Source organism: Vombatus ursinus, unplaced genomic scaffold (genome assembly GCF_900497805.2).
Source record: "Vombatus ursinus unplaced genomic scaffold, bare-nosed wombat genome assembly UNPS02014779.1, whole genome shotgun sequence".
NCBI classification, from domain to species: domain Eukaryota; kingdom Metazoa; phylum Chordata; class Mammalia; order Diprotodontia; family Vombatidae; genus Vombatus; species Vombatus ursinus.
In genome coordinates, this window is record NW_020954557.1 from 12,390,364 (window position 1) to 12,414,648 (window position 24,285).

Here is a 24,285-nt window from a genome sequence, read left to right on the forward strand (position 1 = left end):
AAAGAAAGAAAGAAAGAAAGAAAGAAAGAAAGAAAGAAAGAAAGAAAGAAGGAAGGAAAGAAAGAAAGAAAAGAAAGAATTCAATTAAAAACACAAATGTCATAAGTGTCACGTTACCTGCATATTTTCTCTCACATCTGTGGCTTCTCTCAAGGGATGAACAGCTATTTTAAAGATGTCATCTATGGTTTTCAGACCAACATTCCTGAGCATGGTGTATTCCCTAACCTTCTTCCCTATTCTCACTGAAAGGCTGCGCTTTGGGGCCTTTCCTCCTCCACTTTGGTTGGTTATTGCTACGTGAACGAAGAGTGTCACATGTTCCATGATATCTCCCACAAAAGAGCGTAAAGGGATGTGTCGATAGCCAGGTTGCAGGCACTCCAACGGTATCGTATACTGTCCTATAAACTCATCACCAATGTAGTCATCATCCAAGACCACAAAACGTATCATGGCAAGCTCAGGCAGGTTTATCTGAAACTCAAAAGTTTCATCAAAAATAGGATTATCACTGTTTTGCTGAACAGTTTTAGTTCTTTGTTCTGAACAGTCTGCAGGAATACCATGTATTTCAATACAGACATAGGGGTCTATGACATCCCCTTTGGCACAAGCTCCCTTGGGTTTTGGAAAGTTCTGACCACTGATAATTTTGATATGTAGGACTTGAGGAGAGACCCCTGGAACGATACCCTTTGTATTGGCACTAAAGTAAGAGACTTCATCCCGCATGATGGAAGGTCGGAGGATATATCCACAGCCCCCATTCTGGAGAAACCAGCCTGTATGTAAATCCATCATTGGACCAGGAGTCTGGAAATTCATTGCCACAATCTGACAGCCACAATTCCAGAAGTCTTGGGGGTTCAAATTACTGGAGTCTATCCTCATAGCACTTGGGTATATCCTTGATAAGAACCTCTTGTTATAATTTACAAAGTCCTCTGGATAGTCGTTGGCAAGTCTGCTGGCTTCTGTCTCACTAAATGAGCAGATTTCCCAATAACTTTGGTTCTTCATAGATATTTCAAAATCCCTATATTGGACAGATTTACATATAGATACCAAATCTGATAGTTCTCTGCAGAGGCATATCAACTTCTGTTCATCATTATAGTCCTCTGACATCCTTTGAGACATTTCAGCTTCCTCATCTTCATCTGTTACTTCCCCTTCCAACATATCCTGGTCAGGAGGCAACTTCTTTCCTTTCACAATTATCTTTCTTTTCAGTTTCTCAGGGGATGGGAGGTAGGTTTCAGATGGCAAAGGTGCTTCAGTGTATAGCTTATTGCCGAAGATTTTTTTCATGTGTTGGGCCATGACTTTCTGCTGTGGTACTGAACAATGAGTGCCTAAGCAAAGGATAAGTGGGTATTCAGAAGCCACAAAGGCAAATTTGTTTATTACCTCTATGACACTACGGAAGGAAAGGGGTGTTGTCATGTTGTTACGATTACAAAGGATCGGCTCATTGTCTGGCCCATCACTTACATCAAGTTCTATGCTCCTACAGCTCATTTTTAAAGCTCTAACATAGCCATTAATATCAGCCGGTCCCCTGAACTGGTCTTCTATTAGATAAGTGTTATGAGAGGCATTGATATAATAGTGTGATAATGGCTGGGTCATGTCTTGAGCCACCTTTCTTTGCTCAGGATCAAAAACATCACATTCTGGTGACAATAAGTACTGGGTAAATCCATCAATTGCAAGAAAACCTTTGAGCCTCCCTTCTTCAGAAAGCTCATACCTTCGAATAATGTCTAAACACATCTCTTCAGTTATATGAGCAACTCCTTGTTCAGCTTCTAAAAACAGCATGAGGTCATTGGCATCTAAGTATTCTTTGTTTTTGGATATCTGTACAAGTAAGAAATAAACTTCCGGTCTGGTACAAAGTTCACTAAAAGCTTCACAAAATTCCTCTTTTGTTACTCGGGTAGTTAGTTTCTCTTTGCTCTTCTGGATTTCTTTAAACTTTAACCTGATCTTAGATTCCTTCAAGGTTGGGTTGAGCTGTTTAATTAACTCTACGGATGTGTCTTCTAACATAATCCCATTGCCATCAACATCTGCTGCTTCAAATACTGTTTTTAGCCACATGAACCTAGGAGTATTCTGGCTGCCTTCTATTAAGTCAAGGGGTTGCTTACTTCGAGAAACCAAGTACCGTAAACCAGAAACCCAAATATTTGCTACATCAGCTGAATTGGCAACTAGGTCCAAAGACTCATAATTCTCCCCATGGAGAATAGACAGGGCACAGTCTTCAGAAATCTGGTCGGCAAGTCCATTGTTCCTAAATGTTTCCGTGTTCTTCCCAAGCCTGATCTCTTTTATAGCAGAAATATCAAGCTTTGCTTTTTCAAGGTCCTTCTTAGAGGGCTCCCAGCGAAGAGCTTGAAGATCTGTGTCCAGGGTAAAGAAACGATTGTATATCCGGGAATTGGGACGCACTTTCTTTAACTCACAGCCAGCCTGCATGAAACTGATACAATCACTTGCACTGCTGATTTTCTTTTCCGATGGCATACTGCTGAATGACACGGTTTTCTTTCTTCCACATTTTTGGTTTGAAGGATCCTGTAAGATAATTGGAAAATTATGAATAAATGTCTTTTGCAAAACTGACAAATTCAGGAAAACCTAATTCATTCAGAACTGCCCAAGGTTCACTTTCACAATATGGGAAAAGGAGGAAGAAAAGTAATGATATAAAGAAGATGAAGGAAAGTAAAGGTTATAAACCAACATATTTTTTTCAAACACCATCAAGCCTCATGTAATTCAAATAAAGTGATATCCTAATTACAAATTACTCAGTATTAAATCTCAGGAACTTTAACTTGGTAATTCTTTGATACTGTAGTTCAATATATCATATCACTGAAAACAAAATTATTTCTATTCTTAAATGCAGTTTAAGTAAAATATTTCACTAATTTAGGATAATTTTTTCCCAAAATTAGTTGAAATTTATGAAATTTTAATGTATATCAATTTTCTTTTCACAGCGTTGTATATACAGTATGACTTTCTTATATTATAGGTCTCTGAAAAAAATTATCCTTTTATTAAATTACTTTGAAGACTCTAATTATAATCATCCTACCTATCTTTCAAATACAGAACTATGAATTTTCAGTGTCAGAATTGTGATGCTAAACAACTCCCATGAAAACCGGCTGTTTTTTGTGTATAATGTATTTTGTGTATAATGTATTCATAGCCATAACTTATAAAAGAACAGATATATAGATAGCATCGTCTAGTGTTAGGGGTCAGTCTAATATAACTTAACTTTTGACACTTTCTGCTCTAAAAGATCTCACAGGAATCAGTCAATCAATTAATAATTTATTATGTACCAAATATGTGACAGACACTGTGCTAAGTGCTGAGGCTACAAATATAAGAACGAAAAACACTTCCAAGGAACTTCTAGTTTAATGGGGAAGACAAAAATACATAAGGACAAGCAGAATGAACAAAAATACAATAAATACAAAAATATAAAGCAATCTGAGAGTAATAGAGGTTTGAAAATCTAAAAAAGAAGATCTTTTGATAGATATATCAATAAAATAGATAAAATTTGCAATCCTATGTATTTTATTTTATGCATTTGAAGTATTTTTCTGTGGGGTCCAAGGCTCCACCAGACTACCAAAAGGATTCAGATACAGAAGAAATTAAATAGAAGATGATTCTCAAGCTAAGTGTTGAAGAAACAGAGGAATACAATGAGACAGAGGTGAGGATGGAATGTGTTCTAGACACAGAGGATGGCCATGAATACTTATTGTGTTGGCATATTATGTATATGCATTAATAAAGAACCTCCTAGCCTATTAAACAGATAGTCTCCTGATTTTTTTAAAATCCAGGAAAGAAAGTCCATTTAATTTATGTGTCTCTAGGTACATGAATAGCCAAAATATAGCCTCTGAAAAGGATCAAAGGGTTAATTACCTCTTGACTTTACCTTACCCATGGCTCCAAAATGAAAATCAATGTTCCTTATTCTCTATACAAAACTGTAGTTACAAAAAATGAAAGACCCAGGAAGCTAAATATAAAAAACAATATTGAAACAAGAGGTTAAAGTTGAGGGAGAGTCCCATATGGGGAGGGAAGTGGTCTACAGTACCCCTTGCTGTTTTTAGGGGATTTGACTTAGAAGGGAAAAAAAATCTATCATCTCTGAGCTTATCTCTCAGAGGAAAACTTCTCTCACAGATTCTGACTATTGGAGATTCATCTGGAATTCCCATGAGATTGTAGGCTTGGTAGGGTCTCCTAGGTCTGGCAACTTGTAAGCCAGAGGCCAAACCCAGTTAAGCATCAAATCTCATACAGTAAGCACTATGGAAATTGCTTGTGCATTTGACATGAGATCTACTGGAGAATGTTGGGAGGCCAAGAGGCAAGTCTCAAATAAAACAATATGCACTGAGTCAAAAGGTGAGTCGGTTTGGAGATGTAGGGGTCATTCAAAGTGAGTCAGGGTATATGGTATTTTCAATGATCCCAAGCTATTTCCTGGCACACAAACCCATCTTTTTCCACAATATTCTCCAGTGTTTAAGTAAAGTACATAGAATGTTTCAGATTCAACATTCAATTATCCTAACAGACAGATGTTAGAAAAGAAACAAGAACATCTATGTTCTAATTGCAACCCCAGTGATGTATGACTAGGAAAAAACTACATCACAGGATTATAGAGCAAAACAAGTAATTATTCAGAGAAGGTGCTACCAATGACAGAAAATGAATGGATCTAATAGGAAATAGAAGCCACTGAAGAGCTCTGAACAGGAGAGAGGCATGAGCAGTGCTTTGGGAAAACTTATTTGGTGGTTTGCAGAGGATGGGTTGAACGGGGGAGAGACTGGAAAGAGGGAAACCAATTAGGAGTCTATCACAATAGTCCAAGTGGGATGGGGTAAGAGATTTAACCAGGATGATAGTAATATGAATACAGAAAAGGAGACAAATTCAAGAAATGTGATTTTCTTTTGAAAATTTGATTGGGATTTGCTATGTTTTGCTTTCTACTTGATGTCTCTGCTTCATATCGAATGTTGTGTTGTTCAGTCAATTTTCAGTTGTATCCTACCCTTTGTGACCCCATTGGGGGTTTTCTTGGCAGAGATATTAGAATGATTTACCATTTCCTTCTCTAGCTTATTTTACAGATGAGGAAGTGAGGAAAATAGGGTTAAGTGACTTGCCCAGTCACACAGCTAGAAAATGTCTGAGGACAGATTTAAACTCAGGAAGACGAGTCTTTCTGACTCCAAGCCTTTCACTCCATCCACTATGCCACCTTGCTGTCTGTTCTCTATGTTGATTATTGGCTTAGCCTTGGTGTTCTTGGTCCAGGCCTATGACCAGCTCACAGAAACCCAGAAATAAGGTCCAAGTCCTTTGAGTAGAGTACAAAGAAAACACAATTTATGCAAATATGTACTGATGAAAGTAATAAATTATATTAATGATCTATTAGGAGGATCTGCTACCCCAAAGTGTGAAGCCAAATGGTATAAATAAATTTATAGGAGGCAGCATTCATTGCACAGTAAAGGATGTGCCAGGAGACAGAAGACTTAGGTTTGAGTCCAAGCTCAATTACATACTAGGTGTATGACCCTAGGCAAATCATTTCAATCCTGAGTCTCAGTTTCCTCATCTCTAAATGGGGGAAATAAATATTATTTGTGCTACATATCTTACAAAGTAGTTTTCAGGAAACTGCTTGGTAAACTGAAAAAAAAAACAAACATTATATAAATTTGCCTCTTTATCACAAAATAAACAAAAGAACTACACCAATAATCACTCAGCCATAACTAGTGCTATTCAATGAGCATGTAACTATATGCCTAGAACAAATTATCAATCACTTTGAAATCATGTGGAAAAACAGAATTTAAGCATCAATCAACACGGCTTTGTGACAAGCAAATCATACCTTACCAATTGAATTCCTTCTTGTGATTGACAGAACATAGACTTGTGAGCTTTAGAATATAACTAAATCTGCCTGGCCTCTTTGAATTTCCAGAAAGGCTTTCAATTCCTTTTGATTCCAATGTGGCATTATTTACAAAATAAGTGAACAATTATGTTAAAGGCAATCCAAATCGTATTCTTCAATGATTTGATGTCAACCTACTGGAATTCAGTATTTGGGAATGATTTCCCAAAAGGTTCTCAACTATAAAAACACAGAATGATAGTGTTTCAGAACTAAAAGAGAACTTAAAGATTATTTAGTTTAACCCTCTCAAAATAGAGATAATTAACTAAGGTCCCAAAAGATGAAGTGACTTGCCAAACAATGCCAATAAATCAGGGGCACAGCTAAGGTTCAGGTCTCCTGCCTTCCTATCCAGAGAGTTTGCTAATACACAATTCTGCCTTACAATTATCTTTATTGATGATCTGAACAAAGGAATAAAGGACATAGTCATCAATTTTGCAAATAATATTCAGCTCAATAGGTATTTATTAAGCACCTATATCAAATTAGAGTAGCTTATGAATAATGTTTAAAATCACTCAGTATCAATAATTGTCTCTTTTCTTCATGAATATCTCCTGGGATAAGAATTATGTTTTTCACTCAAAGAAAGAGGACTACAATCTCTTGACTAGATGACTTCATGATTTTTTTCCAATCTATGATTCCATAATTTTAATATGACCCCCTTTAGAAAAGGATTTAAAGAGGAATATTTACTTTATGAAAATAAGATAACTACAGAATGATTTTAAAGGACCAGACAATTTTGGTTTATGTCTGTTTCCCATAGATCTAGCCACATGGCTTCAGACTTACTATTTTCATTGTATATACATCATCTGTGCTTTGTGAATTATTTTGATTATTAGTATTGATTTTTTTAAACCAGGCAAATTATTTTATCTTTATATAGGGAATTTTCAAATTTTACTTATCAACATTTGAAACACAACATTCTTAAATATTATTTTGTCATAGTGCCAAGTTATTTCCATGGAAATACATCTCTACATTTACAATAGAAGTCATTGGGTAAAAAAGATTTAACTCAAAGATCCTTGCTATTTTGTAAAACTTATAAATTCCTTAAATGAAGTGTATCTCTGACTCGTTACCAGCTCCACTAACTTCCCTAGTATTAATTTATGACTTCAGCAGCTCAAATGTCCTACTTAAGGAAGAATTCAAAAGCACCTACTCACATTTTTATAATCCTAGTGTTGAGTATATGTATTGAATCTTACATATACAAACTATTCTTAGGGGAAAAGTAGAATGCCCTCATACATACCCAGCTACGAGGGGGCACGATTCAGTCACAACATGATTTTTGGATGAGGCCAATGAGGCCATGTAATCTTTGTCTTCTATGGTTTTACATCAGATCTTTGATATTCGTTTTGGTTGTCATTTTAACATAATGTCATAGTTTTTACAACAATGAAGGCATAATCAAAGGAGGCTGCATGATCTCCCCCTGTAGAAGTATTTAAAAATGGCAATGCTTCCCATCTGTCTGGCCTAATTTAGTTGCAGTAGTGTCTGAAAGACCCTTACAAGCCCGCATCTAACAGACAGAATGATTTATTATTCAATCGACTAAAACCACATCCATGAAAATGAAGCAAAATTTACTTCCATTACAAGATTCTGGTGAAATGATTCATTAAATCAAACACATATCAGATCTTTGGGTGACATAGACATAAATTACCCATTTTAGATTACTGAATTTTTCTTAGCATTTTTGGCATTTAATAATAAACCTTTGGACTTACCAGAGAACTGTTATTTTTTAATTAGCCTTCTATGGTCAATTTCTACTCCCCTTAGTTACAAAACAACAATAAATCTACAAGGCTTTTCAAAGTCATCGGTAGGAGTTTCAAATGTTTGTGTATATTTTCCTGCCATTAATGTAAGCAACTAATGACATTGCTTCAATAGAATTAATCTTCCACATAATATAAAGTGGGTAACTACAAATTGTGATGTCAAATTAGAATATGACTCAGCCTCTAAAACCCTCTAACTACTGTCTCACTCTAATGAAAGCTTTCAAATTAAACATTATTTTTATAAAAGAAAATTTTGTTAGCATAATTACTAGCAGAGCTTCAACAGACCATTTTAAAATAATTCTTGAAAGTGAAATTATTCCTTTTTTTAATTTATCACTTTTATAAACACTATTATATCATTCTGTATTAATGTGTTAACTTTCCTCACTGACCACTTCATTCCTGAGTTATTGTTATTACTACAAAGTCAAGAGGAAAAGAAGTTGAGACTGGGCCAAAACATTAAGCGTTTCCTAAATTAAATGTTTGGGCAGCGAGGTAGCACAGTAGATAGAGTGACAGACCTGGAGTCAGGAAGTCCTGAGTTCAAATATGGCCTCAGACACTTACTTGCTGTCACAATTAGGGTGAGTCACTTAATTCTGTTTGACTCAGTTTCCCCATCTATAAAATGAGCCAGAGAAGTAAATGGCAAACAACTCTAGTATTTTTTAAAAGAAAACCCCAATAAAGGGTCAAGAAGAGTTAGATAAAACTGAAAATGACTGAACAACAATAACAACAACAAGAGGAAAAGCCTTGGCACAATAAATCATATATGTATCAAACAGATGAACCCAACGATCTTCATTTCTTCACTGGGCTTTCTACTGGATTATTCCATTCTTCATTCTGACCCACTTCTAAAACCCTGAACAAATAAAATCTACTCTTCCCAAAGAGTACAAACAGAAGATATGCCCTTTGTGCACCTTATCAAGCTACTCTAACCCCCTAGAAAATCACAGCAAATGTAATAATGGATTAGGGGATATTCAGCATTTTCAGAACCAATATGGCTGCTCCAACACACCACGTCTAAAACCTCCTTCAGATCTAACTGACACTCAGATTCTTATGTGGCTGCAAAATGGTGGTAGATCAGTTTCCAAATGGCCAATAGTAAAATAACTTTTTAGTTAATCACTTCCCCCTCCAGACATGTTCCAAGATTCTCTGTAGATATCTTTCCCCAGAACTAGTATCTACACAGTGCTCCCTCCTTTTCTTCAGGTAGACCCAGGTGCAAATATCCTGCACTCCAGCATATAGCATACAGTTGTGCTTATTTTAAAGTACCTTTTCATTGGTTGCTTTGTCCTTCAAATGAAATCAGCAGCTACAAAGTTATAAAGAAAGGCAGCCTGGTAGACTAGATAGAAGGCCTGCCTTGGAGTTAGGAAGACCTGGGTTATACTTCATTTTCTAATAAAAACTAGCTGCAAGTCACTTAGACTCTCAATGCCCTCAAGCAACTTTCTTAGACTACCAATTGCAAAAGCAGATCACTTTCCATGCTCCCAGGCTGCTCTCTATGACTCTAAATTGCCTTTCAGGTAGGTCTGCAATGGGGCAGCTAGGTGATTCAGGGGATAGAGTCCTGGGCCTGGAGTGAGAAAAAGTCCTCTCCGGAGTTCAAAAATGGCCTGAGTTCAAATTACTTACTAGCTGTATGACCCTGGGTAGGTCACTTAACCCTCTTTGCCTTAGTTTCCTCATTTGCAAAATGAGCTGGAGAAGGAAATGGCAAACCATTCCAGTATCTTTGCCAAGAAAACTCCAAATGAGGTCACAAAGAGTTGGACATGACTGAAAAAACAACTGAACAACAAGGTCTGCGTTTGTAGAAGGAGTTTTCTCTTTGGGAGTTCCCACTACCAGAGCAATCATGTCTAGGCCATATGCAAAAAAAAAAAAAAGTTATGAAAACAAACCAAAGATATTTTATGCCTTGAACAAATCACAAAAGGCACAATTCTTCATCTTGCCTCTCATAAGTGACAAAGTCCTCAAGCCTTACAAGCCACCTACTCAGTTTAAAAATGATCAAAAGCACACATGTGAACCAATAATAAACTTGCTTCCCTATGACAAGTGCCAAAATGATTTATAGCCAAAATAATCAAAAATGTCTCTGGCAGTGTGATGTTTCTGTGCTGTTGCAAAAGGAATCCAGCATTCAGAGGCATTTTATTCTGGTCATTTTCAATGACCATGTAATATGGATTGGAGAAGGGAGGGACACTGCAATGTGAGGCTAACTAGGAATCAAGGGGTGCCTCGAGCACAGACTGTCCTTCCCAACTGTCTATAGGGGACCTCTGTCCCAGCTTCAGATTCAGTGGGGATGATTTAAAGAGAGCCACACACCCTCATCTGGTAATTATCAGCAGGGTGGAGAAGGCCAGCTGGGAGGAAGAACACAGCCAAAAAAAGGAGTTAGTGAAACTCTGCTGTGGAGTTGAAAGAAAGGCTAACATTGTTCTTGGGCTAACTCCGTTGTAGCCTTTTCTGACTCCTGGTAAGACAAATACTCCTGGACCTTTTTTTTTTAACCAGAAACTTGGCTTAATATTTATTCATGTGTATTTTTGCCAGCTTCTTCCTCATCTGGACTGTTGTAAAATCTCCAGAAAGAAGGCAAAGACCAGAAATTATTTTAAAGTAATTGTCAGAAAATAAAAAAGTATTTTTAGTTTATTCCAGGCCTAGCTTCTCTCTGCCAGCAGCCTACAATCAGCAGGAAAGAGCTGCAGCCTCAATTGTCAGAGCTATTCACACAGGGTTACAGGTTGTTACTGGGCAGCTGAGGCCAAAGACCTCCATTGAATAGATGACTAGCCTATTGTAATGCTCTGCTTCCTTTCCCTATCATTCTGGCTCCACCCCTTGAAACAGAGCCTGGACTCCGGTACTAAGAAATTAGTCCAAGGAATTAGTCAGACCCTGATCTCAATCACTTCTATTTCCCAAAGCTCCCCTGTTTAATTTTCAATATCATCACCTCACAAGAAGACACCATGTCTAAACAAGTTTTTAATGATAAAATAAATAAACCAAGTTCTCTGGTTTATATAGTCTCCATATGTGAGACAGAAAAAAAATCTCTAAAAATACAAGCATGAAAGAGATCCCAGGCAGATCTTCACATTTTTGAAGTTCATTACATCCTGAAGTTACTATTCTTCAAGAAGGTTTTTATAGTTGTAGGCTTGGACGATCTCGGAAACATCAAAAAACTCTGGCCAAATGTGCCTACTTTCTTCTGTTAAAACTTTCTGAGATAAGATGTCCAGTCACTTCCCATAAAAAACAAAAGTTCAAGATGACCCTGAGCAGGCTGCATGTTCTGATTTCTACAGTTAGAAGGCAGTTTTTCCAGATGTTGCTAACAGGGGCCAATGATTTCTCATTCTTTTCTAAAAGATGAAGTCACTCTCATCCACTGTTAGAAGCGGGGTACCAGCAATGAGCAACCAATACTATGACAGAAAAGAGCTTTCCATCTCCATCAAAGATGCTTCATTAAGTGAAAATGGGAGGAAAATTCAGAGTGTTAATGTAAGTCAAATTAATAAATCTATTTCTTTTGGGATATACTGCAACCTCACATCTAAGTCCTTTGAACAGTATGAAATCAGATGAACTAAAAATTCTTTAACTGAATACGCCAAACCCTATGATTGTCCATCACTGTATACTCCAAAGAAAACTCTGGCTGTAAAGATGCATACATTATTGGTAGCAACTCAGTGAGAATTCTATTCCCCTAGATCTAACCCACCTCCTGCAATTTTTTATTGTCTTTTTTTCACATTTTTTTTATTTTTAGTTTATGAAATAAAACCAGCATTTCCATAACATAGTATAATAAAAAGATTATTACACATGAGACTGCAAATCTATTATGTACAATTTGCTATTCCTTTTAGATATATAACAAGGTTATTATGTAAATTTCTTTTTTCTTTTTTCTCCTCCCCTCAGCCCTAGAGATGGCTACCATTAAACATAAATAGGTAAATGTGTAAAATTATCCTTTGCATAGTTCTATTCATCAGTTCTTTCTCTGGATGCAGATAGTGTCTGTCTTCATATGTCCTTTATAGTTAATTTGGATATTTATGATAGTCAAAATGACTTACCAAAGTTGTTCTTAAAACAATATCGCTGTTACCGTATACAATGTTCTCTTGGTTCTGTTCATTTCACTCTTCCTTATTTCATGCAAGTCTTTCCATTTTTTTTTAAGATCATTGAGCTTATCATTTCTTATAGCACAGTAGAATTCCATCACAATCATGTACTACAACTTGTTCAGCCATTCCCCAATTAATCTTAAATATGTAAATCTCAAATATATAAAGATCATTGTCAAATCTACAAGAATATGAGTCATTCCCCAAATGATAAATGGTCAAAGGATATGAACAGGCAATTTTCCAATGAAAAAAATCAAAACAATTTATAGTCACCTCCTACAACTAATCATTAATGGAAGATGAGAGGTAGGCTCCCTGCCTCTGGTGTTTGAAAAATTGGGGAGTCTAAATTTTGACACTATCTCATTGGTTCCACTTTGTATTTTTTGGATGACTTTTCACTGGATGGGATAATGCAAGGTCCCAAATAGGTGGCAATCAACTCCCAGTGGTCCTGAAGGATGTTTTCAGCTACTAGGAGATAGCCAGAACATGACCTAAGGGACTATGAACTGCAAGTATTCCTTAAGGCTATCCTAAGTATGTTTGTAGTATACAGTTTTATTTTCATCTATGAATAACAATTTTATTTTCTACCAAGTAAGTAATTTCTTGAGGGCAGTTAGGTGGTGAAATGGATAGCATTGGGTTTAGAATCAGGAAGACTCACCTTCCTGAGTTCAAATCTGGCCTCAGACATTAGCTGTATGACCCTGGTCAAGTCACTTAACCCTTTTCTGCTCCATTCCTCATCTATAAAATAAGCTGGAGAAGGAAATGGCAAACCACTCCAGTATCTTTGCCAAGAAAACCCCAGATGGATTCATGGAGTAGAGTGGAAAGAAGAAGAATGATAAACTGGTTGAAAAAAAGACTGGATATGTGGGGTAAGTACAATGAGGAATCAAGGATGACATCAAAGTTTTAAACTCTAGTTACTAGGAGGATAGTGATGCCCTTAATAATAATGGGAAAGTTAGGAAGAGAGGAGGGTTTGGGAGAAAAGATAATTTCTGGTTTAGACATGTTGAGTTTGAGATGACTACAGGATATCCAGAATGAGAGGTTCAAGAGGTAATGTGAGACTAGAAATCAGGAAAGAGTTTGAGGCAGGATAAATAAAACAATCATCTGCACAGAAATAAGAGTCAACAGGTTTGAATTAACAAGGAGAAGAACTACTTCATGTTAGATGAGTGAATAAGGAGTTTTGTTGTTGTTCAGTCATTTCAGTCATTTCTGACTTTTCATGACCTCATTTGGGATCTTCTTGGCAAAGATACTGGAGTGGTTTGCTATTTTCTTCTCCAGCTCATTTTATAAATGAGGAAACTAAGGCAAACAGGGTTAATGACTTGCCCAGTGTCACACAGCTAGTAAGTGTCTAAGGCCAGATTTTAATTCAGGTCTTCCTAATTCCAGGCTCGGTGCTCTATCTCTATCTAACTAGATACCACCTAGTTGCTCCAAAGGAGGAGATGGTGGGCAAATAAATCTGAGCAATGTTAAATGGTAAGGAGAGGAGAAGAAGGAGCTCTTAGAAAAATGGCCTAATTTATTTTCAGTAAAGTATGAGGCAAAGTAGTCAGCTGAAATAGTAGAAGTGGTGCCATGGTATATTTCAGGAGGGTTGAAGAGGTTTGGAAGAACTACTAAAATGAAGATAGCAAATTGATAAGGGAGGTACAAAATACTTGCTTTGCTAAAGTTGAGATTATGTAACAAGTGTGTAGTAGACCCAGTCAGCATGATTTCATAATTTTCTCCAGCAACTCTATTCAGCAGCACATAAATAGAAGCTAAGGTGGGATGATGGGGGAAATCCAGGAGTGGGACTTGGCAAGTAATGCTCAGCAATAAAATAAGGAGGCAAGGGACTCAAGTTTAGACAGAAACGTAGAGTTGAATTGGTTTACAAGGGGTCAACATAGAGACAGGATCAGATGAAGCAGTTTTAGAGTTCATGAATATGGAGATGGAACACTTTTGGGTGATGGCATGATCAAGAGCTCTGTGTGGAACTCGGATGCAGTAGAGAAAAAAATCATGAGAAATGAGCAAATTGAGGAACTGGGAAATTAAGGTGTTTGAGGGTGTATCTGTAGATATCAATATAGATATTGATGTTGAATTCTGTAGTATGAGGGAAGGAGTTGGGAAGGAGAGAAAAACTGTGATCCAGTGTCTGAGCTCACTGAGGAAGGAAAGAGAATGTCCTGGAGTCAGTAGACAACATCTACCAGAATCTTGATTTGTTGACAAATTTGGATTGAATGAACCTCAAAAAAGAAAGTTTCCTGAATGATGGCAGCAGTAGGAAAATCTGGAGAGGCACTGGGAAACAAGGAGTATTTCCAGCTTCCAGTATTGAAAAGGGTAGACACTGATTCCTCATCATGAGGAAGGAGCCAATTGTCAGTGAAAGCCAAAAGATGGGAGGAATAGGAAAGGAAAAGGTTTAAGATGAAAGCGAGTGGAGCTGTCATTCTGGAGAGCATGGTGGCAAAGGTAAGTAGATCTGGAGTGGGACATTTAAGGGTTAGGGTCAAGGGGGAAAAGAGTAAGGGAATAGGCAGTTGGGGATGGGAAATAGGGTTTTTATAATATACAAGGGTTCCAAATCACTGGGATGGGGAAAGTACAGCAGGGTGGGAGTATGTGAAGAAAGAGTCCAGGCAGATTATTGGTGGTTAGAGAGAGATATCTTAAGGGAAGCAGGTGATTAGATGTTTTTAAATTATTTTTTCAATTAACAAGCATTTATTTTCTATCCCTGACATCTTCCCTCATCCATTCAACTAAAAAACAAATAAAAACAATATCCTCATAACTAATATGTATTTCAAATAAAGCAAATTCTCACACTGGCCAGGTCCAAAAATATATATTTTATTATATATATTGAGTCCATCACCTCAACGTCTGTCTCAAGAAGTGGGTAACATGCAACATCATTAGTCCCCATGGTTGGACACTGCATTGATAAGAAAGGTCTTCCCTGGATGTCCAATGTGGTGGCAAAGGGACGCTATTGTGACCTGTGGGGCCCAGGAAGCCAATTCACAGAAGGCAGGAAAAAAGATGATCTATTAAATAAAGATTATATTCAAAACCATCTCTTTCCAGACAATTAAGACAATTAAGATGGCCAAAAAGATTACAATTAGAAAACAGCTCCCTAGTGACTAAATTTTTTCACATCATCCTTTAAAGACAATCTGATTGTCTTAAAAACAAAAGTAATAGATATTCCAAAAGGAAATCTGGGGATAGCTTCTAGAAAACTTTTCCTGTTACCAAGTAGTACGCTTAATGTTATTGATTTGTTTTGCTAAATATATGAAACATCTATTGTACTGCACCTCCTTTTAATTGTCTGCTAGTTCAAAACTCATTAAAAAAGAACACTGTATAAATTTTAAAAATGATCGTGAGTTCTGCCTTTGCCTATTTTTGTCAATTTATGTTTTGCCCAAAAGAACTTTTCCCATTCATTAACTATGCACTATTAAAATAGCTCTTTTTAGACTTAGAAAATCATTAACCACAATACTAAAACTGCCCAAAACAGGTATCTTTTATGTGTCATTTACACTTCTTTTTTGTTCTTCATGGGTGCTGGTGTTTTTAAAAGATTCTTGAAATTATTTAAATGAATAAAATTTATTTAAAGCAATATGTTTGTATGATTTCAAGAACTCTTTTGCAGGCAAATGATTTATCTGAGGAAAAGAAACAGAACAACCTAGTAAAGTGGATAGAGAATTGAAATGTATATATGTAGATATTTCATACACGCATATGTATATTTTTAAATTTAACCTACAATAGGCAAGGCATAAAAAAATTTTATATCTGAACATGTGTCTTTAATAGCTGGCCTTAGAGAGATGCAGAAAAGCAAAGGAGGCAGCAAAAAATATGCTATGATCAAAGCTCACAAAGGTAAGTCTTAATGAAAACAAAATTAAAGAACTATCAAACATCATCATTTTAACAAAAAATGCCATAATACAAAAACAATTTACACATTAGGGCTTCACTCTGACACTGTCTACTCAGAAATGGAATTTGGAGTAACAGAGATCTTGGACCCATCCATGAGAGAAGTTTCATTCTTAAAGCATTTGAAAGAAATGGTCAAAACACTGTGTCACCTATGAGACTCCTTGTTTAGGCTTTTAGAAAAGGTCCAGGGTATTCTACTATAGTAAATTATTCTGCCATTATTTTGTCACCATTTGAGATTCAGTAAAAATAACTTCTAATAACATCCTAAAGGCGCATATTAACCTGTACAAAGACAGCATTCTCAGAAGGCTAAATTTCCACAATATAAGCCAATTCTTTCAACCTCCATCTAATCCAACTACAAGTATGTTGTATACTCATAAGGCAGTCTTCTAATACCTTATTGTGCCATGAAGGTTACATTACATTCTTGAAGGCTATGACAAAGAGGTACAAATTTTGGAGGCCTTACCAAGCTGGAAAAGATTCAAGTATGGGTCAGTGATTAGCTTCACATCTATCATCTAAGAACTAGTATGGCTAAGGTCATAGAGGCTCATTCTCAGGTTAGCCCTATCGTGATTATTTTTTTTTGTTTCAGCACCTCCAAAGATAGATTACCAGGTAGTAGAGGAGTTGTAATCTATATCAATAAAGGGGACAAACACACACACACACACTCACACACACACCAATGATGATCAATGTACTGGAGCACTAAGATATACAGCATTTAGGAGGCTATCCAGTGTGTCTATAACAATGTCTCATTCTCTCATTTTTTTTATTTTATTTTTAATTTATGGAATAAAACAAACATTTCCATGACATAGTACAATAAAAAAGATGATTGTACATGAAACTGCAATCTGCTATGAACAACTTGCTATTCCTTTCAAATGTCAACCAAACTATCATTTAAATTTCTTTTTTTTTCTTTCTTCCCTCCTACCACCCTAGAGATGGCTACCATTAGACATAAATAGGTGTGTGTGTGTGTGTGTATAAATATAAATATGTAATTATTCTATACACATTTCTATTTATCAGTTCTTTCTCTGGATGCAGATAGTGTCATTCTTCATATGATCTTTATAGTTAATTTGGGTATTCATAATAGACAAAATAACTTATCCGCTCAAAGTTGTTCTTAAAACAATACTGCTGTTACTATATGCAATGTTCTCTTGGTTCTGTTCATTTTGCTCCTCATTATCTCATGCAAGTCTTTTCATGTTTTTCTAAAATCATTGAGCTAATCATTTCTTATAGCACAGTAGTATTCCATCATAATCATATGCCACAACTTTTTCAGCCTCAGCCATTCCCCAATTGATGGACAATGTCTAGTTCTTTGCCACCACAATAAACATTTTAGAACATATAGATTATTTTCCTTTTTCTCTAATTATCTTTGGAAATAGACCAAATAGTGGTATTGCTGGGTCAAAGGGTATATAGGCAGTTTAATGACTCTTTGGATATAATTCCAGATTGCTCTCCAAAATGGTTGGATCAGTTCACAATTCCACCAACAATGAATTAGTGTCCCAATTTTTCCATATCCTCTCCAATATTCATCACTTTCCCCTTCTATTATTAAAAATCATATGATTATATCAACAGATGCACAAAAAGCTTTTGATAAAGTTCAACACTCATTTCTATTAAAAACATTCTTTCATTTATTAAAAAACATGCAGAATGGCTTAGGCCCTACCATCTACATAAAGATATATACAACAAAATCCCTCATCCTCAGGCAGCTTGATACCTTACCACATTTTTATTTTGTAACATCCTTCTACTCTCCACGTTGATGATCCAATGACCTTAAAAGTGTTACTTTTTTTAATGATAAGGAATTTTTGAAAATGTAGACAACTTGGAAATATGCCTTGAGATATAACTAAATACTGATTAGTGTGAATAATAAATCCTCTGAAGTAGTCACATTATTTGAATCACACTGCATATTTCCATTGGGATGGAACCAATTGCTATATTTTACATAATTATAATATCAAATAATATGAACCCAAATACATGTGACCACTTCAGGGGATTCATTATTCGCATTAATCAGGACCCGGCTATAACTGGTATAATAGAATCAGAGATGGGAAAGCATGTTATATGTTCCTCTACTGTACATCCCAAAGCTGTTTTCTGTGTGAGATATTATGACTAATAGAAATAATAAAACATTGTCTTTTATCTATCCTTAATCATCTGTTATAATAGAAAAGATACCCTATGCTTTCTCGTTTATTACAGAAAAAGGAAGAAGTTTGCATCAAGTTTGACCTGGTTTCTGCCACATTTCTTATTTTTGTGACTTCACATAAGTTACTTAACTTTTGAACCTCAATTTCCCTGTTTATAAAAGAGGGATAAAATACTTCGACTCATCAGGTTTTTGTCAAGCCAACATTTTCCACTACCTTGTTAAATGACTATTATTAGCTACTTATGGTAAAAAATCCTCAAATATGCTTTATGTGAGAAGTAGTGAAGTAGAATAAGAAAAAAATAAAAGCTAAAAGGGACATTAGAGACCTAGTCCAAACCCTTCGTTTATGTACATCACTTCTCTGCTTACGCTCTCCCCTTCCCTTCATCTCTGTAGTTCACACATTGAGATAGGTAAAGCTCCACTGACCAAGAGACAGATGGAATTCGTGGAGGGAATCCTAGATTCATAAAATGGTAGGAGTGGAAGGTACCTTAGAGATCATTTAATCTTAGGGTTCTTAACCTTTTTTGGGTCACGGACTCTTTTGATAGTCTGGTAAAACCTATGGACCCCTTTTCAGAATAATTCTTTTTCAGAAGAAATTTTTAAATTATTTCCCAGAAAAAAATTTAAATACAAAACATATAAAGTTTAAAAACATAATATTACAAAAGAAATCAAAGGTTAGCAAAAAACAAAGATGTATTTTTTTCCCATTAGAGTTCATGGACTAATTAAAATCTGTTCGCAGATTGCAGGTTAAGAACCGCTGAGTTATAGTTCAACTGTCTCATTTTGGAAATAAGAAAATTGAAACTTCAAGAGATGCAGTGATTTGCCCCAGGTGACAGAGATAATTAGTGTCAAAGCTAAAACTAGAAGCCAAGATCTCCTGACTTGGAGCCCAGTTTGTTCTTTCTTTGCCATTACAAGTCACATAGATTCTATTTATAACCACAGTCCTTATAGCACATGTTCAGTATATCAAACCATGTCATGTTTAATGCTCCTCCTCTCCATTAGGCTCCTCCTCTCAACTCATTGGGCTTCTCCTCAAGATTAACGTGTGTACTTAAAACTATAAATAGCTGGCTTAAGGGAGAGTCCTTGAAAATTCCCGACCTACCTTCGTATCATCACATTTATATAGCATTTCATAGTTATAACAATCATTTTGTTCATGTATTTGATCCTTATAACAACACTCTGAAGTAGAGCACCCCAAGTATTATCATCTCATTTTTATAGATAAGGAAACTGAGGTTTAAAAAGGTTAAGGCATTTGCTGCAGGTTACACAACGAGTAAGTGACAAATCAAGGATTCAAACCCTTTTCTTTGGGGTCTAATTTGCTATTGTTTCTACTCCATCATGCAATTACTTTGTGTGGGGAAGCGAAGTGCATATGTATTGTTATTCTACCGTAGCATGTGATTTCCTTCAAGTGTCCCAGTCATTACATGTTATACATGATGTGATTTATTATAAGACCCAGTAAAAACACAAGCTACACTGCAGAGACTAAGTGATATCACCATCAACAGGGTGATGAGGACAAGGCTAGAGGTCATTAGCATCCATTAACCAGCCTCTGAGGAATGGTCTGCTGGTATCAATCCAGTTTCAGCAAGACAAACGTCTATCTCACACATAAAAAACACCACAATTAAAATTAATTGGCACCTTGGACAGCTTTCTCAACAGAGGTGCCCAGGAATAAGTAGATCACAATATTGAGATACTATTCTCTTCCTCCTTAAGAAAGCCATTCCTCAGAAAATGCAGGCGCATAGACAAGGTTGAGACCTTTACAATTATTATGAAGGGTAATTGGAGAGTTTTGTTCTTTAACAAAAATTATCAGTACACTCCCCCTCCACCTTTAAAAATGTCCATGGTAGAAAATAAAATAGCCACTCATTACCAGCGATGCAAAGAAAAAATCTCTTTAACTTGCATTTTCAGAGAATTAATGTAATGCCCCAATTACTTTCATAAACTTCCCATAACTGAAATCTATAATGGTGGGTGTTAATGAAGTCATTCATCAGAAATATGATACAGAACTAGGTATCCAACTTCCATAATGCACAATTTTATTATTCTCTCTAAATAATATTGTGCACATAATTAAAATGCTTTAGCTGAAAATTAAAATGTCAACAGGGACGTGCCCACATCATTACATGAATTCCATATCCTGAGCATTCTTGCAAGAAAGAACTAAAAAAGAATATTTTTTTAACTTGCATGTTTCACTTGAAGTAAGTTCATTAAACTATCCTTAGAATTTTTTCTCCTTTATTTTGACTTTGGGTTTTTTTTTCCTGAATGGTGACATTTTCCCCCAAGGATGAAATATTAATATAGTATTTACATGATTTTCAGTCACTTTGGAATTTAAACATATTCACTGCCATTAAAATTTAAATAAAGCTTATTTAAAATTGAAGAGGACATGCCAGTAATGCTTCAAGATTGCTTCAGCTCTAGCAATCATTATCATAGGCTATTACTAAAGCAGTTTCAGAACAGGCGACATTTCTAGGAAGAGACAAATCGACTACTGTTAAACTAATAGATTGAAATTACAGAAATGATCAGCCACACTTTGGAACAAAAAAATTTTCATTGATGGGAGAATAATGAAAAATCAAATCAATTGCTTGGATTTTGTTACTTCTCTACTACATTTGATGCAGATGAGAGCAAGATACCAGCTTACATACACCTCTACTGGAATCCAAATGGACACCTAAGAAACTTACTTTTGTTCAGGGTGTTTCTTGGGGATATAATAAACTCTATTGTACTTGCAACAATACTGTATGTGCTAAAAAAAAATAAAATAAAATAAATAAGAGGGCCTCATAAGAGAAAAAAACTTATGAGAGATTTGGGTGCAACAGAATTAATTTTAATTTTTCTCCAGTCAAACATTAAATAAAAAATATTTTTCCCACTTCATTAAAAATGTCACCCACCATTCCTTCCAGTGGTAAAGAATAGTCGTTCTTCTATCTTCTATAAGAACACAAGTTCATATAATGGCAAAATGCTATAAAAATAAGCTAAGAGAAAGCATTTCTGTTCTCTCAAATAATAATGATTTGATTCCTTATCCCAAATTTTCTCTTGTTAATTTCCTCAGATTCCATTCTATTTAGCTACAATCTTCTCTATCCTCAGTTACTGGGTTTGGGGGCAGCTCGGTGGTACAGTAGATAGACTGCTGGGCTTAGAATCAGGAAGATCTCAGAATCCTCCCTCAGATACTCAACAGCTTAATAGCCCTGGAAAAGTCACTTGACCTATCTCAGTCACTTTAAGAACATGAGTTTGGAATTAATGACCTCCAAAGTTTCTTCTAGTTCTCAATCTATGATCCTAAGTCAGGGATGAGTCAACCTTTCCTGGGCATTTGCTTTAAGAAGTGTAGTCAATTTTAAAGTTATTATGTTTAAGCTTCCAAAGAACAATCACCCAATTACCTCCACATTAAGCTGATTTAGGGGCTTACTGAATAACATACAAGTGACATATACATGCACAAGAAGGATAAGATATAAGAAGACTTATAAAGTTGGTCTAGTTTACTGCTACCTGCTGGGTTTCCTGTCTTGTCTGGTACAGAGAACTAAAACCATACATAGAATTATTCCCAGAAAGTTGACACTATTCATACAATATTACCCCACTCATCAAACAACACAAAGATATGAAGGGCTATATGTCCTGAATGGGTTAACAGGGATTTGTAAAATTCCAGTTGGGTTTTACACTCATGAATATTCTTCAGTCATTCTGGTCTCTCTTCCATCATGTCTCTATTTCCACGTTCCTCCTTTCTCTCAAGGTGATGGAAGCTGATCTACCTGGACTGAATCACAAATGTATTAGCTTTTTTATAAGACCCTTGCTATATGCAAAAAAGCAATTTCTAAAAATATAAAATTTGTAGTAGATTGACTTTTAAGTCACAATACTTAACCTTTCCTCAATATCCAATTCCTAAAATTTATCTCAGTAAGCACCCTGAGGAGGGACTTCTTAATTTTTTTTCTGTGTATCTCCAATATTTAATGTAGTAACTGATGTGTTATAGGCATTTAATAAGTGTTTGTTGAATTTAATTGAACATCTGAACTAATTTTTTAACTTGGAGTATGCAGTAATCAAGGCACAATGCCTAGCAAGGTATTATGTACAGTTTTGTTTTGTTTTGTCTTGTTTTGTTTTTGTAAATGATAGCGGTAAAGTATTATTCTCTTTAAGAATTCAGTAGCTAAGTAATTGAAGCCTATGAGTCAAACTGCTGATTTGACTTCAAGCTGCATCCAATTAAAGATTTTCCCAGATGAGCTCTGGCATGTCTTAGAATCACCTAGCACTTTAATCCTTATTACACTGTATTCGATTAGCTGGTCATCAGTATCTGTCCATCTACAATAAACAAAGAATAAATCCTATAGAATAGGACTTGACAACTGAGATCCTCCTTCACGATGGAATTTTATTCCTGGGAAAATCCAATAGAGCCTCAACAAGCAAAGTAGTTACAAATCAATTGTTTGCATTTTTAAATTTTCTCTTATTATGAATTTAGCAATCATCAACAAACAGGAACATTTTAGCATACAGTGAAGAACAAAAAAGAGGATTGTATATGAAACTATCACTTGCTATGTACAGACTTTTTAATCAATTATTTGTTGCTGTTTCTGTTTCATTTTTAAGTTATTTGCTGTAATGTTTTAAAGTTTTACAAATTCATAATTTTAATTTAAGATGCTAAACTTTAAAGATACCATTATGCAGTTTCAAAGGTACCCACCTTCCCCAAATCCATCCTAACCTACTTATTTAAATTATTTAGAGGGATGAAATCAATCCAAATAAAAGTCACAAGGTTGGGAGTCAATTAATCTCTATGCCTGAATTGTCTGTGAAGGGGAGATGATATTACCACCCTTAAGTCACATGATTGTTGTAAAGATGCATTCAGATAATAGATATGAAAGTACTTTGAAAAGTAAAAAGTGATATTCAATGAGGTGATACTATTATAAATAATTGAGGCTTTGCATTAGTCCTCAAACCATGGGCTTATATCTTTAGAGATGATTAAAAAGGATAGGGGAAAGGGATTTTCTTAAAGTTAGCTTATATAACTGAAATAGCTAATTCAAAATTAGAGTTTTTAAAATAAATATACATTGATGAAAAAACTATCTAAAGTGCATATTCTTATACAGACATTTTGGTTTTGTTTTAGTTAAATGATACCACTGAAACATTCATTGTTCTTAAGTCAATGTCCTACTAATGTCATGTGGCAAAACAATCCCATTTTTACCTGAAAATTTGGAGATTCCTGGCCACATGATTTCAAAAGTATACACTTCAAATATCTTTTGGTCATCTTATTTTCTGACATAGCAATAATTTTAGTCTGACAAATAAATAACTTAATTAATTAATTAATTAAAATGGATAAATTTGTTTACTTTTTGGTTATTTAAGCTAACGAAATCCCTTCCACCCTGTCAATAACACAGTTCACCATGTTGAGAATTTCATAATCTTCATTGTTTAACTTCTTTCCACTGACCACAATTTCAAAAGAAGCTAAGGAGTATACTTTTGAATCAAATCAGTTCAGTTCAACAAACATTTGTTAAGGACCTAAAATTCTTGTATTAAAGGTACTGACTGCTAAGTGCTCTGAGGTAGTTATCCTATATGTTTTATTTTATGCGTAAACAACATTATGTTGAGATGGGGCCCATAGGTTGAAAGAGACTGCCAAAGGGGTCCATTCAGGGGTGTACTGGAGCCAGCTCTGACTGCATTGTTAAATTTTCAGTTTGAGCATTTAAATTTTGGGAATCATCAAAGGTCACAAAGCAGGACTTGATTTACTGTTTTGTTGATTGTCTGGACTTCAGAAAGTGGATA

General features: G+C 35.5%; 1 protein-coding gene across 2 annotated transcripts in view; it reads right to left on the bottom strand.

The window, feature by feature from the left end:
- Nucleotides 1-24,285, bottom strand: part of PLCL1 (phospholipase C like 1 (inactive)) — a 419,773-nt gene that overhangs the window by 87,785 nt on the left and 307,703 nt on the right. For both annotated transcript variants that reach the window (XM_027865656.1, XM_027865657.1), the window contains exon 2: nt 118-2,589. In XM_027865656.1, coding sequence (XP_027721457.1) covers nt 118-2,589 — 2,472 coding nt within the window. The remainder of the gene's footprint in view (nt 1-117; nt 2,590-24,285) is intronic.